This window comes from Cryptotermes secundus, unplaced genomic scaffold (assembly GCF_002891405.2).
Source record: "Cryptotermes secundus unplaced genomic scaffold, Csec_1.0 scaffold201, whole genome shotgun sequence".
In the NCBI taxonomy this organism is placed as follows: domain Eukaryota; kingdom Metazoa; phylum Arthropoda; class Insecta; order Blattodea; family Kalotermitidae; genus Cryptotermes; species Cryptotermes secundus.
Window position 1 is genome coordinate 529,239 of NW_019723300.1, and position 12,896 is coordinate 542,134.

General features: G+C 42.4%; 1 protein-coding gene across 2 annotated transcripts in view; it reads right to left on the bottom strand.

Moving 5' to 3' along the window:
• Positions 1-5,011: 5,011 nt before the first annotated feature.
• Positions 5,012-12,896, bottom strand: part of LOC111861685 (neurotrophin 1) — a 46,977-nt gene continuing 39,092 nt past the window's right edge. For both annotated transcript variants that reach the window (XM_023846459.2, XM_023846460.2), the window contains exons 6-9: positions 10,198-10,368; positions 8,917-9,040; positions 7,124-7,854; positions 5,012-6,086 (exon numbers count right to left, since the gene is read on the bottom strand). In XM_023846459.2, coding sequence (XP_023702227.1) covers positions 5,747-6,086; positions 7,124-7,854; positions 8,917-9,040; positions 10,198-10,368 — 1,366 coding nt within the window. In that variant the 3' untranslated portion in view covers positions 5,012-5,746. The remainder of the gene's footprint in view (positions 6,087-7,123; positions 7,855-8,916; positions 9,041-10,197; positions 10,369-12,896) is intronic.

Here is a 12,896-nt window from a genome sequence, read left to right on the forward strand (position 1 = left end):
TAAATTTTTAAACTTTTAAAGTTTAGAAAAAATTTTAAAGGAATTTTTAAAATTGAAACTGAAGATTTAAAAGTGCCAGTTCATGAAAGTCAAAATTGACGTGTGTAGGTAACAAAGATAATGTACGGATCAGACAAATATCAGCGAAGTAGATTCTGTTAGCGACGACGAAGGGAACAATTGGGAAGACCGGTGTTTTTAAATTTTAAACTAAGTGCAGTGTAACAGCTACTTGAGTGTATACACCTGATGATGGCCGTTTGCGGCCGAAACATGTAGTGTAAAAGAAAGCAAGACGAAAGACCTACAATAAATTGTTGCACTTAGGACGGAGTTTGTATCATATATTCCTTATTTAAGCTTGTTACCTGGTAAAGAAGTCAAAGCCCATTTTAGAAAAATTGTGATGCGAAAAGAACTAGGGTGGCGGATAATACTCAATATTTCAGTCAGAGATTGATATGTGCCATCATTAGACTTCTTCGGAATGAATTACTGCATAGAGCCCTTAATAGATTGAAAGGGAGAGAGTGGGGTGGGTAGTGAGATAGACTACATTTAAAGGGGTGGGGGAGAGCAAGAAAAATTATTTTTATCTCCGTTGTTGAAGGTCCCCAGGCAGTACCCGCTCGTCCTTCTGGTAGAAGTTCTTTTGAGAGAGGGTAAATCTTTAGCAAGCGAAAAAATTAAGTTTTAGGATGTGGCCTTCGAAATTATTCTTATATAAATTCATTGCAGCTCAAGGACACCACAGTCACAACCAACAAACCAAACAAAAGAACAGGAAACACTTGCAGCTCAAGGACACCACACGCACGCCCAACAAACCAAATAAAACCACAAGGAAAACATGCAGCTCAAGGACACCACAGCCAACAAATCAAACAAAACCACAAGAAAAACACTTACAGCTCAAGGACACCACAGCCACAACCAATAAACCAAACAAAACAACAAGAAAAAACACTTGCACCTCAAGGATACCACAGCCACAGCCAACAAACCAAACAAAACCACAAGAAAAACACTTGCAGCTCAAGGACACCACAGTCACAGCCAACAAATCAAACAAAACCACAAGAGAAACCCTGCAGCTCAAGGACACCACAGTCACAACCAACAAACCAAACAAAACAACAAGAAAAACACTTGCAGCTCAAGGACACCACAGTCACAGCCAACTTATCAAACAAACCCACAGGAAAAGCGCATGCAGCTCAAGGACACAAAAACTAAAACAGACGGTTAACCCACATAACCAGATGTAATCCGAGGCAACCACATAAAAGAAACAAAGCAGCCCTGCAGTAAGCAACAAGTTCCTTCATCACAACAACCTGTACAGCTTAAGATGGCAGGTTAGGTCGTAACATGCAGTGACAACGACGAGTGAATAGTAACGGAAGTTGCACATACACGGCATGAACAGTTAACAGATCAGTAAAATGTACGCTAAAGTACGTTAGAAGTTTCTTTATGACTCGCTGAATTTATAGAAAGTGTTCCATGTTCAGTGCACAACTCCCAACTCTGTGCTACTGTTCAGCAAATTGACTGGTATGTTTAAATTTGAACGAGAGAATGGTTTAGCTTAATTGTTTTCAGGCCACTCTGTTTTTCTAAAAGGTAGAAGACAGAGTTATCCCTGTACTCACTTAAACGAAGCACCATGCAGACGTATGGGGAGCTGAAGTATAGCTCCATGTATTCATAACCTTAATATTAGAATTCACAATCCGGCCACTTTAACCTCGAATTTTTCTAGATTATAACGCCGTATAGTCTTATGTGTGATTACCAACCTTTCGGTGGCACATATTGCCCCCGTCCTCAGGGTAGAAGGCCTCTATCCTGAAGATCCAGCCAATATATTCCCAAATATCATCATACTGTAATTATCTGGGTTATGGCACCGTGTAATCTACTGTTTGATTACCCACGTTTCAGTGGAATACATATATTGCCTCAATCTTCAGGAAAGAAGTTTTCTAGCGGCAGCATGTTCTCAAATCTCTTACAGTAAAATACGTTGATATTGTGTTTCATTGACCGCCTCTGTGGTCTAGTGGTCAGCGTTCCTGGCTACAGATCCAGAAGTCTGGGTTCGATTCCCGGCGCTACCAGATTTTTTCTGAGAAGTAGTGGGCCTGGAACGGGGTCCACTCACCCTCGTGATAACAACTGAGGAGCGAGAAATGGCGGCTCCGGTCTAGAAAACCGAAGTTAACTGCCGTGGGGATTCGTTCGTTTTTGTTTTTGTTTTATTGTATTTCATAAGTCATGACTTAATGTAGTCCATCGCCTTGGAAGAAAATAGTGCCTCCAAGTCTTCTGTCCTGAAGGTGGAAGCAGTGCATTCTCATATTTCGTGCAGTAAAATATGTTCATGATCTTAAGCTGATAGACATCGGTTTCCCTTAGTGGGAAGTGCACACAGCGGTTCCTGGCACGACGCCTTTCACTGTAAGGTGGACAGTACCACCAGCTGCCCAGTGTTTGGGTGTTGAATAATGAGGTCGCCAACACGATACCGAAGTAAAAATATTGACAGAAGTGGAGAACTCTATTCCAAAGAATACACAAACTTTTTTTAAAGACGATCTTTACTGCTATACAGGATTTGAGTTTCTCGCAACGGTGATTGTGAAGTGTAGTCCGTTGAAAGTCATCCGGCGTTTCGGAGGAACATAGCACATCAATTATAAAAGGTTATCAACTCCATCCAGTGTGATTGATAAATCTTATTTTTGTCCTTTTTATTCTTTCGACCTTGACATGTTTCGGTCTGAGAGACCATCTTCAGCAGGATATATCAATACAAGCAGATGATCTCCCCCCCTCTCTCTCAGACCGAAACATGTCAAGGATGAAAAATTAAAAAGGTGGAAAAAACGTTTATCAGTCACAGTGGACGGAGTTCTTACCTCTTATGATATTGCTAGTGTGACGAACTAGGATGAACCAAATAATATATGTCACATCCATCGTCACAATAGTATCCTGCTTGACCCTGAAGATGGAGGTAGTATGTTCCTCCGAAACGTTGGTTGACTTTCAACGGACTGCACGGTGTTATATGCCGCTATACTGCTATAGTTTCCATGGCAACGTTGAAAATGATGTCAGGATTTGATGTCTACAGTATGTGAGACATTATTAACTTTCACAGGTTTCTCCTATCTGTATTGGGTTTAAATACAACGGCATAGAGGAGCATCAGAAAAGTAATTCTAGTGTCAAGTTCGTAAAGTGTCTATCTTTTTTCCTTGGCACTACAGCCCCAGTGGGCCTAGGCCTACCTCCATGAACTTCTCCGTTCACTTCGGTTTTTCTAGATCTTACACATTCGGTAGGACTCCTTGGGCGGGTGATCAGCTCGTCGCAAGGCCTCTACCAGTACACAAACACAGAAAACGCACACACACAAACTAAATATCCATGCCCTGAGTGGGATTCGAACCCACGATCCCGGCTTCCGAGCGAGCGAAGACAGTACATGCCTTAGACCGCTCGGCTACCGTGAACGGCCGTTAAGTTCCATTACCTGTTTAATTTAAACACTGCACGAAAATGTGACATTAATTCAATAAGAGGAGGACGAATTAGAAACAACAATGCTTACGTCGATCATTGTGTAGACTGTTTATTATATATATTTACATAAAACTCTTAATAATTTATTGATACATCTTCCAATTATATGTTGAGATTTGAGGCAGTCGCGGAAGTGAAGATTGATATTGTATAGGCTTCTAGGTTAAGACAATGTGTGTTTTGGTACATTGAAAGGGATGAAGTTATATCAAGTAGCATGGAGAAGATAATCTTGATGGAGGTGGAAATGAGCAAAGGGTATCCATCTTCTTTGTTCCTGTTGCTCCCTCTGGAGCATAGAGCATCCGTGAAACGCTTCGTTTCGTTTCCATTTCTGAATCTTAGACACTCGATTGCACTCCTTGGACGGAGGATCAGCCCGTCGCAAGGCCGCTGCCTACACAGAACAACACAGATACAAAATAAACGCAGACAAATGCTCATAGTTTGAGTGGGATTCGAACCTACGATCCCAGCGTTCGAACGAGCGAAGACCGCGCGGCCGCTGTGACCGGCGAGAAAGAGGTTTACACACTCATAACTAGGGCCCGGATTTTGATGACATGTCATCTTTTTTTCTTAGTATCCTATGCGATGCTCTTAAATATATAAATCTCGGATATGAGCTGCTGGTTACAGAAATGTAAATTTTATAGGTAATTTTTTGTCATTTTTGGCATTTTTAGGTTTAAGTTCGTTTTTTCATTTGGGGGGTAATTTTTTGGACTTTTAAGGGTATTTCTTGTCATTTTTGGCCATTTTAAGAAATTTTTCTTCATATGAATAACATGGAAGCGAAGTGCTCTTTCTTTTCTCCTTTAGGTCATTTTTCTGGATTTTTCGGTCATTTTTTAAATATTTTCAGGTCATCAAAATCCGGGCCCTGCATATTACATTTTTGGCTCATATTTTAGGTCATTTTTCTGGATTTTTTCGGTAATTTTATAGGTAATTTTTTAAATATTTTCAGGTCAGAAAAATCCGGGCCCTGCTCATAACTAACCAAGAACTGAGGGAATTATATAAAAAACGCTGATCCGGTAGCGATTGTTAAAAGTAGAAAGTTTGAGTGGCTTTGCCATGTGATCGGAATGGATTAAACAAGGGTGGCTAAGATCACTTTTAAAGTAAGCCAGAATATATAGGTAAAGTGAGAAGGACCAGATTGAGGTCGTTGGAAGATGTAGAGAATGATTTATGAGAGTCATGGAGAAAAACTGCACATAATGCGGAAGATTGGATATCTGTTGTAAAGAATGCTAAGGGACTAAGGTAGGCCGCAAACCGGCATGCGTCAAGACATGTAACAGTCAAGACACGATGTCTGCGACATGACGCAAAGAAAGGAGCACAACTGAAACGAATGAGATTATGAAAACCACCGCAAACCGATCTGAGTCATGATGCTGACGTTAGCTTCATGCTGACGAATCACGAAAGAAGTAAGACTCCGTCTTTTGTCTCATGTCTTGATGCTTGTTTTGACGCAGTTGGCGTGCGGCCGCCCATAGAGACCGTAAAGCGAAGGAATAAGTAAGTACAAACTTTTCAAAGGAGTCTGTTGTTCCCATCTTATCGTACTGTATCTGAAGATGGAGACAGTATTTTCCTTCGAACCACTGGTACGTGCCTACACGATTCCATAATCCAAAAGATCACAATATGGTAATTATATTGTATTTAATTTATTTTGCCCTTGTAGGCGTTATACTCACTGTCAGATTTACTTGCAAAGTTGGTGCGAGTGTTTCCACTGGCATTTCTCCTTTGTTTTCACTTATATAGATCTGTTAAAATGTAATGAACTCTTCCCGGGGTCTGTAATATCAGACATATAATTCGCTGTGCTGAATGTCTAAGTTTAGCACATATTCACACATCACCGTTTTCTAAATAGCATTGCACATGGCGTAGGGTGACGAGCTATGATCAATTAAACTCACCAGGAAGCTTGGAACAGTCTTTCTTGCATTCCATTTTAAATCGAAACTGCATATCGATTAGAGCGTTTTCAGAGATATGTAACTCAAAATTTTCAAGCAAATAACTTGATAATTTGATACCATTAAGAGATTAAAGTTGTATCCGTATTTATTCCGTTTTGTGTACTCATGTAGCAAAGCACTCTTCATGTAAATGTACACCGGTTTGTTCAGCGCGATGTGTCTTTGGTTAGCCGTTCAGCGTTTCCAACAATAGGTCTCCAGTCCTGGGTGTTCCCCTGGTCGAAGCCTTTGCTCTGTTGTGTCTTGAAATAGTCGATAATAGGATGGTAGTTGTAATTTACCCTCTTCCCTCCCCCTGTTATCGTTAACGATGGTTTCGAGGGCAGAGTGACAGGAGCTGGTGTTGTCGTGGTCGTCGTGAAGATGGTAGTAATGGCTGTAGTTGTTGCCTTTGTTGCTGCAATACGGATGGCATCCGTCGAAATCGCGTTAGGAAACGGATGTCTCTTGACAGCGGTTTCTTCCACCTCAAGATCTATGTCGTCCCTGTAACAGACATGCGTTTCCCAGTTAATTTCGCGTCTCTTTGTGGTGTGATCACAGAGAAATCCAGCAGCCTCTAAGTCCCTCTTCGACAAGTGTCATTTATTGTTTTGTCACTGTAAGAACAAATTAAGTGAACAGCGAAGAAGAATTGACCTTGAGAAGCTGACACTCAGTGAATAAAGTGATAAAGTGAGGCAGAATTGCCCCTGTGTTTAGTTACTTAAGCACCACGCCATGGAGACGTGTCGGGGTGGTAGTATAACTTCATACATCCTTAACCTCGGCACTAGATGAAGGTAAGTGGTCAGCTTCATGCTCTACCCGCTTGACTCCTAGGACAAAATACCCCAGTATCCATCGGATAGGATGATATGTGGGCCCCACAACTTAACTAACTAGCTAACTCCATGGTGAAGAGTCATTGAGAAGAAACTAATGTTTGGATCAAGTAAGATTCTTCCTTTGCTTCATTAAACACCGCACCATGAAGACTTATGGGAGAGTGGAGGTATAGCTCCACCATTCTCGACCTCTTCACTAGAACGTGGGTGGACAGCTCCATGCCCTGGTCGTCTTACCCCCGAGGAAAGAATCCCCGGTAACCAATGGCCAGGAGGCTGGTTGGGCTCCAGAGCCAGTCTGGACAATGTGGAGTAGAGAATGGTCGCTTGTCCGTACCGAGAATCGAACCATGGCTGTCCAGGTCGTAGCTCATCGCTATATTGGCTGAGCTATTGATCGCTAAATAAACAGTAAAGAGGTAAACGCTATGGTATTGAAACCTGAAGTCTCAACATCTAAAGGACGAAAGCCAGCAATTGGACAAGATTCTATGGAAGTTTTATTGGCCTTCAAGCCTAAATCCAGCTTAATATTTTCCTCCCACCTCTCTTTTAGTCTTGCAAATGGTCTTTTCTGATAGATTATCACATAAAAATTTGGTATGTATTTCCGTTTTCCCCCTCTTGTTACATAGCTCCCCGATATTTCCCTTTTAAAGCAATAGCAGGAAGGCATTTGTGCGCAAGCGCAGTTACCGTAGTCCGAGCGATGTCTGGTTCCGACTGCGCCTTAGCAGTTGGTTCCCCGAGAAAGTCTGGAAGCCATTCTCGTGAGCTAGGGGCAATGGCGGCCCTGCAGGAGGGATCAGGTCCTCAGACGTCGGATGTTTGAATCCCTGTCTCTGGAAAAGAGATGGAACTTGAAATGATGATGGTGGCGGAGTCACATGCAACTCAGGACGTTTCGGAAAGTGTACAGTTTCTCGTTTCGGTGATTGCAACGGCGCTCTCAAGTCTATTTCACCTTGAAAATGTTTTCTCGAGTTATCTTCTTGGAACTGGTTCCTAGTTTCGTCATTTTGGAAGTGGAACTGGTTTCTCGTTCGTTCTTCCTGAAAATTAAATTTATTCCTGTTGACTTGGTCCTGGAATTGATTACTGGATATGTCACTTTGAAACTGCCCCCCTCTGTTGTTGAATGGGCCTCTTATTCCTTGATCGTTGTTAAACGTTTGGCTGAAACTTTCATCGTGAAATTGTTCAGAATTTGTAAGTAATGGTGGTCTTAAATTAGGATCGTCCACAAAATCAGCCTGGAATCCTTCGTTTGGTCTCGTATTTTGTTGTTGAAGTCCTTGATCTTCGGCAACAAAATCAGCTCCCGGAAAATGTTCAGGACGTGGTGAGGTTCCTTGCGAATCAGGACTTCCTCGTGGTGGGAAGTTGAATGCGTACCCTTGCACGTGACACGAACAACACGTGGGAACCTGGGACAGAAAGTTGAAAAAGTTAGCATTTCAGAGGCATCACTCATCTTTATGGCAATGAAATGGCAGGACAAGAGGCATCCAGGCGGGAGATAAGAAAAGCTGTTAATTTTAGTGGAAAAGTCAGGTGGCGTAGGTGGTCTCCGCTAGAAGGCGCTTACCGAAAATTCGGAGGGAGTGCTACATTCCCCTGTAAGGTAGAAGGGTGCACTCTTCGACCATGAAGATATTTACAGATATTCCTCCGAAATGTCCCTAAAGATGTACCAGACTACAGAATGTCACATCCCACAAGTCAGTAATTTGGATTGACATCGCCTTGAGGGCGTCCCTTTATTAGCTGACAAGAGAGAATACGCAATTTTTGGCGGCAGTAACTTAGTCTATGAATGAAGAGATTTATGTAGGGACAAGAAGTAATCATAAAACATTGATATCATAGGCTATTTTCATATAATAATACTTGCAGCAGACTGACTACTGGCTAGAGGAAACTGGATTCGAGTCCAGGTAGAGGCAAGAGATTTTTCTCTCCTTCACAGCATCCAGACTGATGCTGGAGGCCACCCAACCCCCGGTCTAATTAATATCGTGTTTTTTCTCCGAGGATAAAACGGTCAGAACGTGAAGCTCACCACTCACCTCTTTCTAGTGCCAGCGTTAGGAAAGTGTGAAGCTGTTTGTCCAGTCCCCCCATACATGAAGTGCAGCTTAATTAAGGACAAGGAAATTTTTACTTTTATCATATTTGCAATACATGTATTAGTTTTAATCAACCAGACTACATTCAATTGTATGGGGGCACGATGTAGCATAGTTGATTGAGGCACCATGCTACGTTCGTTAAAATTACGCCCTTTTCTGGTATGTGACTCCTTGTAGTTTGGTTGATAGGCACCTGTCGCCTCCATCTTCAGTGGTGTAGAGGGGCGTGAAGATGAAGACAACGGTGTCCTCCTGACGTGGTACCAAACACACACGGCGTCACATTCGAAAAGACCGTAATTTTTAACAGCCACCAGATGTCAGTAGCGTTTCTCCCCGGTGACCGTGTTTGTGTACCTTGAAGATATCCATGTGGAGTCCTTTCACGTCATCCCAAGTTAGAAGCCTGTGATAATTGTAAACTTGCGAGCATTCGGATCTGAAGTTGTCAGAAATGAAGGTGCACGCTTCATGGGGTCGCCTGCAACGTCACAAACGCACACAAACAGAAATTTATAATTGTAATCTTGTATTTTGGTACAATTTAAATGGTCAGTGGGTCCAATCGGCCCTCACATTGGTCGCGAGGTCTAAGGCACGAACTGTCTTCACTCGCTTGAACGCTGGAATCATGGGTTCGAATCCAAGTCAGTGCGCGGGTGTCTGTATTATATGCGTTTATTCTGTGTTTATGTTGTCCTGCGTGTAGGTAGCGGCCTTTTGACGGGCTGATCCCCCGTCCAGGTAGTCCTATCGACTGTATAAAAGATCAAGAAACTTAAAAAGCGGCCAAGGTCCAAGAAAGAGCTTTAGAACCACAGATAGATGGATAGGATGCGTATAACTTATAACAGGGTATTAATTACAGTGCGTCAACTTTCCTCCCACAATGCAGCTACAAATATTGTGACGCTTCATCTTGCTGTAGCTCTTATTTTAGATGTTACTGAACCTAGAGACCAGATAACGGCCTGAAACTTTATCTAGCAGAGTTCTTGAACACCTCGCTGTCTATCGTTTGACAAAAACTCCTCGCCTTTTATATAAGCCGCAGGTTGTTTTTTGGCCGTGTGCACTAGAACACCGGGTTTAGTTCCCCGCAGTGACAGTGATGTCTCCTCGGTACCTTGTCCAGGCTGGCACTGAGGCCTACCGAATTTCTACACAATGTGTATTCCGGGTGTTTCCCGAGTGTAAAACAGCTGGGTAGTGGAGGTGGTCACTCACCTCCTCCTAGTGATGACGTAACAAATGTTGGCAGCTATAAAGCGCGGCTCGACTTCGTGGCATTGCTTTTGATTAAGATAAATGGCGCTGAGGACCGCCTCTGTGGTCTAGTGGTCAGAGTTTCTGCCTACAGATCCAGAGGCCCGGTTCGATTCCCGGCGCTACCAGGTTTTCTGCGAAGTAGTGGGTCTGGAACGGGGTTCACTCAGCCTCGTGAGGATAATTGAGGAGCTATTTCAAGGAAATAGCGGCTCCAGTCTATAAAACCGAGATTAACGGCAGTAACGCAGTAACGCGCTGACCACGCGACACTCTATCCGCTAAAGTTGGCACTAACTTCGCCGACAAGCGGCGGTCGCTCGGTCGGTATAGTTCGCTTTCAGACTAAAGCCACGGAGTTTCAATACTTACTGGCACATCTCAAGTCGCAGCGTTTGTGTGTAGTCTCCAGTGTTGACAATGAACTTCCATTGACCACTTGTAGCCCTTGCGCGTTTGGGTCTAGCGTACTTCACTGACGATGGACATAAGTAACCGTCTTCAGACCCGAAGTCCCTGAGACTGTTGTCATGATCCTGCCGTCTGTGTGAGGAGAATCAGACCGAAAATCATATAGATTAGTACAGTTTTATTGACAGACCGTCTTGTTAAATGTTATGCGTTGTTAGCGCTAAATGAGTTAATTCATAGTATAAAGTGAGACACCATGTTACCACAAATTTATAAAAGAACGGGTAGTTTTATATTTCAATGTTTATGTTAGTTCAGTGGGTACAGCGAAGGTCTATGCACTGGACGACCGGGGTTCAAATCCCGGCACGGGGAAGATTATCCTCTTCTCTACAAAGCACAGACATGCTTTGGGGTCCACCCAGAATTGGGCGATTTCCCAGGGTGTAAAGCGGCTGGGCCATGAAGCTGACCACTCATTTCCGTCTAGTGCCGAGGTCAAGGATGGTGAAACTATGCCTCCACTCCGCAGAATTCTTCATAGCATAGTGCTTAATTAATTAAGCACAGAGACAACTTTACCTTTATGTTTATGTTTGTTTTATAAAAGAGATGGGTAAGGTGGGAGATTATGAACTGAACGGTGCCAAACATAACAGAGACCACTAGGAAGACCAAGACTTAGGTGGGTGGATAATATTAAAATGTATCTAAGAGAAATAGGATGGGGTGATTAGACTGGGTCGATGGGCCTTAGGATAGGGACCAGTGTGAACACGGCAATGAACCTTCGGGTTGCATAAAATACTGGAAAGTTCTTGAGTAGCTGCGTGACTGGCAGCTTCTCAAGAAGGGCTCACTGCCATGAAGTTAGTTATTCTTTAATTTAATTCATATTATTCTACGTCGTTTCCAATGCTTCAACGTCGTCACATTTTTTAAAGATTTATTAGGTAGTTCTGTGTTATACGTAAATTTGTTCTTTATTCTAATGGCCATGCTTTATCTTCCTAGTTTTAAATAAAATATTAAATATTTTTAAATGTATGGCACAGCGAATTATAAGAGAGTTATATTGTTCTTAATTCTGACAGGAATGTGAGAAATGTGTGACCAATTATGCTAATTAATTGATTCAACACCGGTAATGTGATTTCTTTCTTCCACCAGACTAGCGATGTGAAATTGGAAATTTTACGATCCTGACAATTGTGGGAAATGGTTGTCGGTAAAACTCAAGATTAACTGGTAGACTGAACCCGGTGAGATCCGGCTTCAAGGGAATTTAATTTCCTTTAAGGCGACATGATCAGTAATTCTTAACCGGTTTCTACACGCCACAGTTTTTCGACGCGTTCACTGGAATACTTCTAGTCATGTCTTACAATTGGGTTGTTAACTACAATTGACTTCTTATAACTGCTATTGTTAATCGTGAGATTTCACGAGAATACGCAGCCTTCCACACAAAATGGCCTACGTGAGTCACGTTTTCGGTTATTCTATCTTTATTCGTAATCTGTCTTCTTTGTGGATCAAGGTATCGGGGTTCTGTGTCATCTCTGGCATAACGCGTAGGAATGTAGCGCATTTTTAGCCACCTTCCCTTATTTTGAAGAAAAAAATAGGCTTATGAAAAAACCTTGCAGTGTCACAGCGGTGGGTATGAAAAGTTCCATCTCCTGGGATATAACTCCATGTAAACGCTTCGGAGAAAAATTCTGCCTCCATCTTCAGAGCCCAAGAATAAATCATGCAATAAACCACCTTGTAGCCCTGCTTACTGCTTCTTTCATGCCGGTTTCTTTTGGCTATTACTTCGAAGCTTAAGATGAAGACATATCCCTCTGAAACGTCGGTTTATTTTCAACGGACTACACTGCGTTATATCCCAGAAGGTAGAACTCTTGAATATTACCGTAGTCTGATAGATATTTCCACCACTTCCCGATGATTTGCTGCGTTCTTGTTCACGGTACAAGACAAGAGACAGCACGTTCCTCTAAATTCAGGTAAATGTCTACCAGACTACACGGTATCACCTCCAAAAAAAAGACAGTAAATTTTATTTTCAGAGCCGTGAATATCGCAGCACTCTCATATTATATTTATTTAAGATCCATTTTAATATTATCCACCAGTCTATACTTAGGTCCTCGTAGTGCTCAATTTCCAAACAGAAACTTTGTATGCGCTTCTCTCCCATTCGTGCTTAATGTCTCACCCATCTCATCCTCGTTGAATTGATCATCCTAATTACACGTATGTCTGGTGAGAAATACAGTTATGAAGCTCCTCATTACGCAGTTTTCTTCAGCTTTCTGTTACTTCTTCTCTCGTAGGTCTAAATATTCTTTTCAGAACCATGTTCTCTGGGAAAATATAGGAGGCTTAAACTTGGCGGCGGTCAAGCTTATGACCGTTTCATTAGCAAAGGTGCCGTTGTAACAACAACATCATCATCATCATCATCATCATCATCATCAGTAATCTGTCAGACGACAGGTCCACAGTATCTTCCAAAACAATTCCTCCACTTGATGCGATCTAGAGCTTTCTCCTTCAAATGAGAATATCCTCTTCTGTCCCCAAGGTCATCCAGCATCTTCTTACGTCTTCTTCCTCGTCTTCTTGTCACTTCTATCCGCTCCTCTATCTTT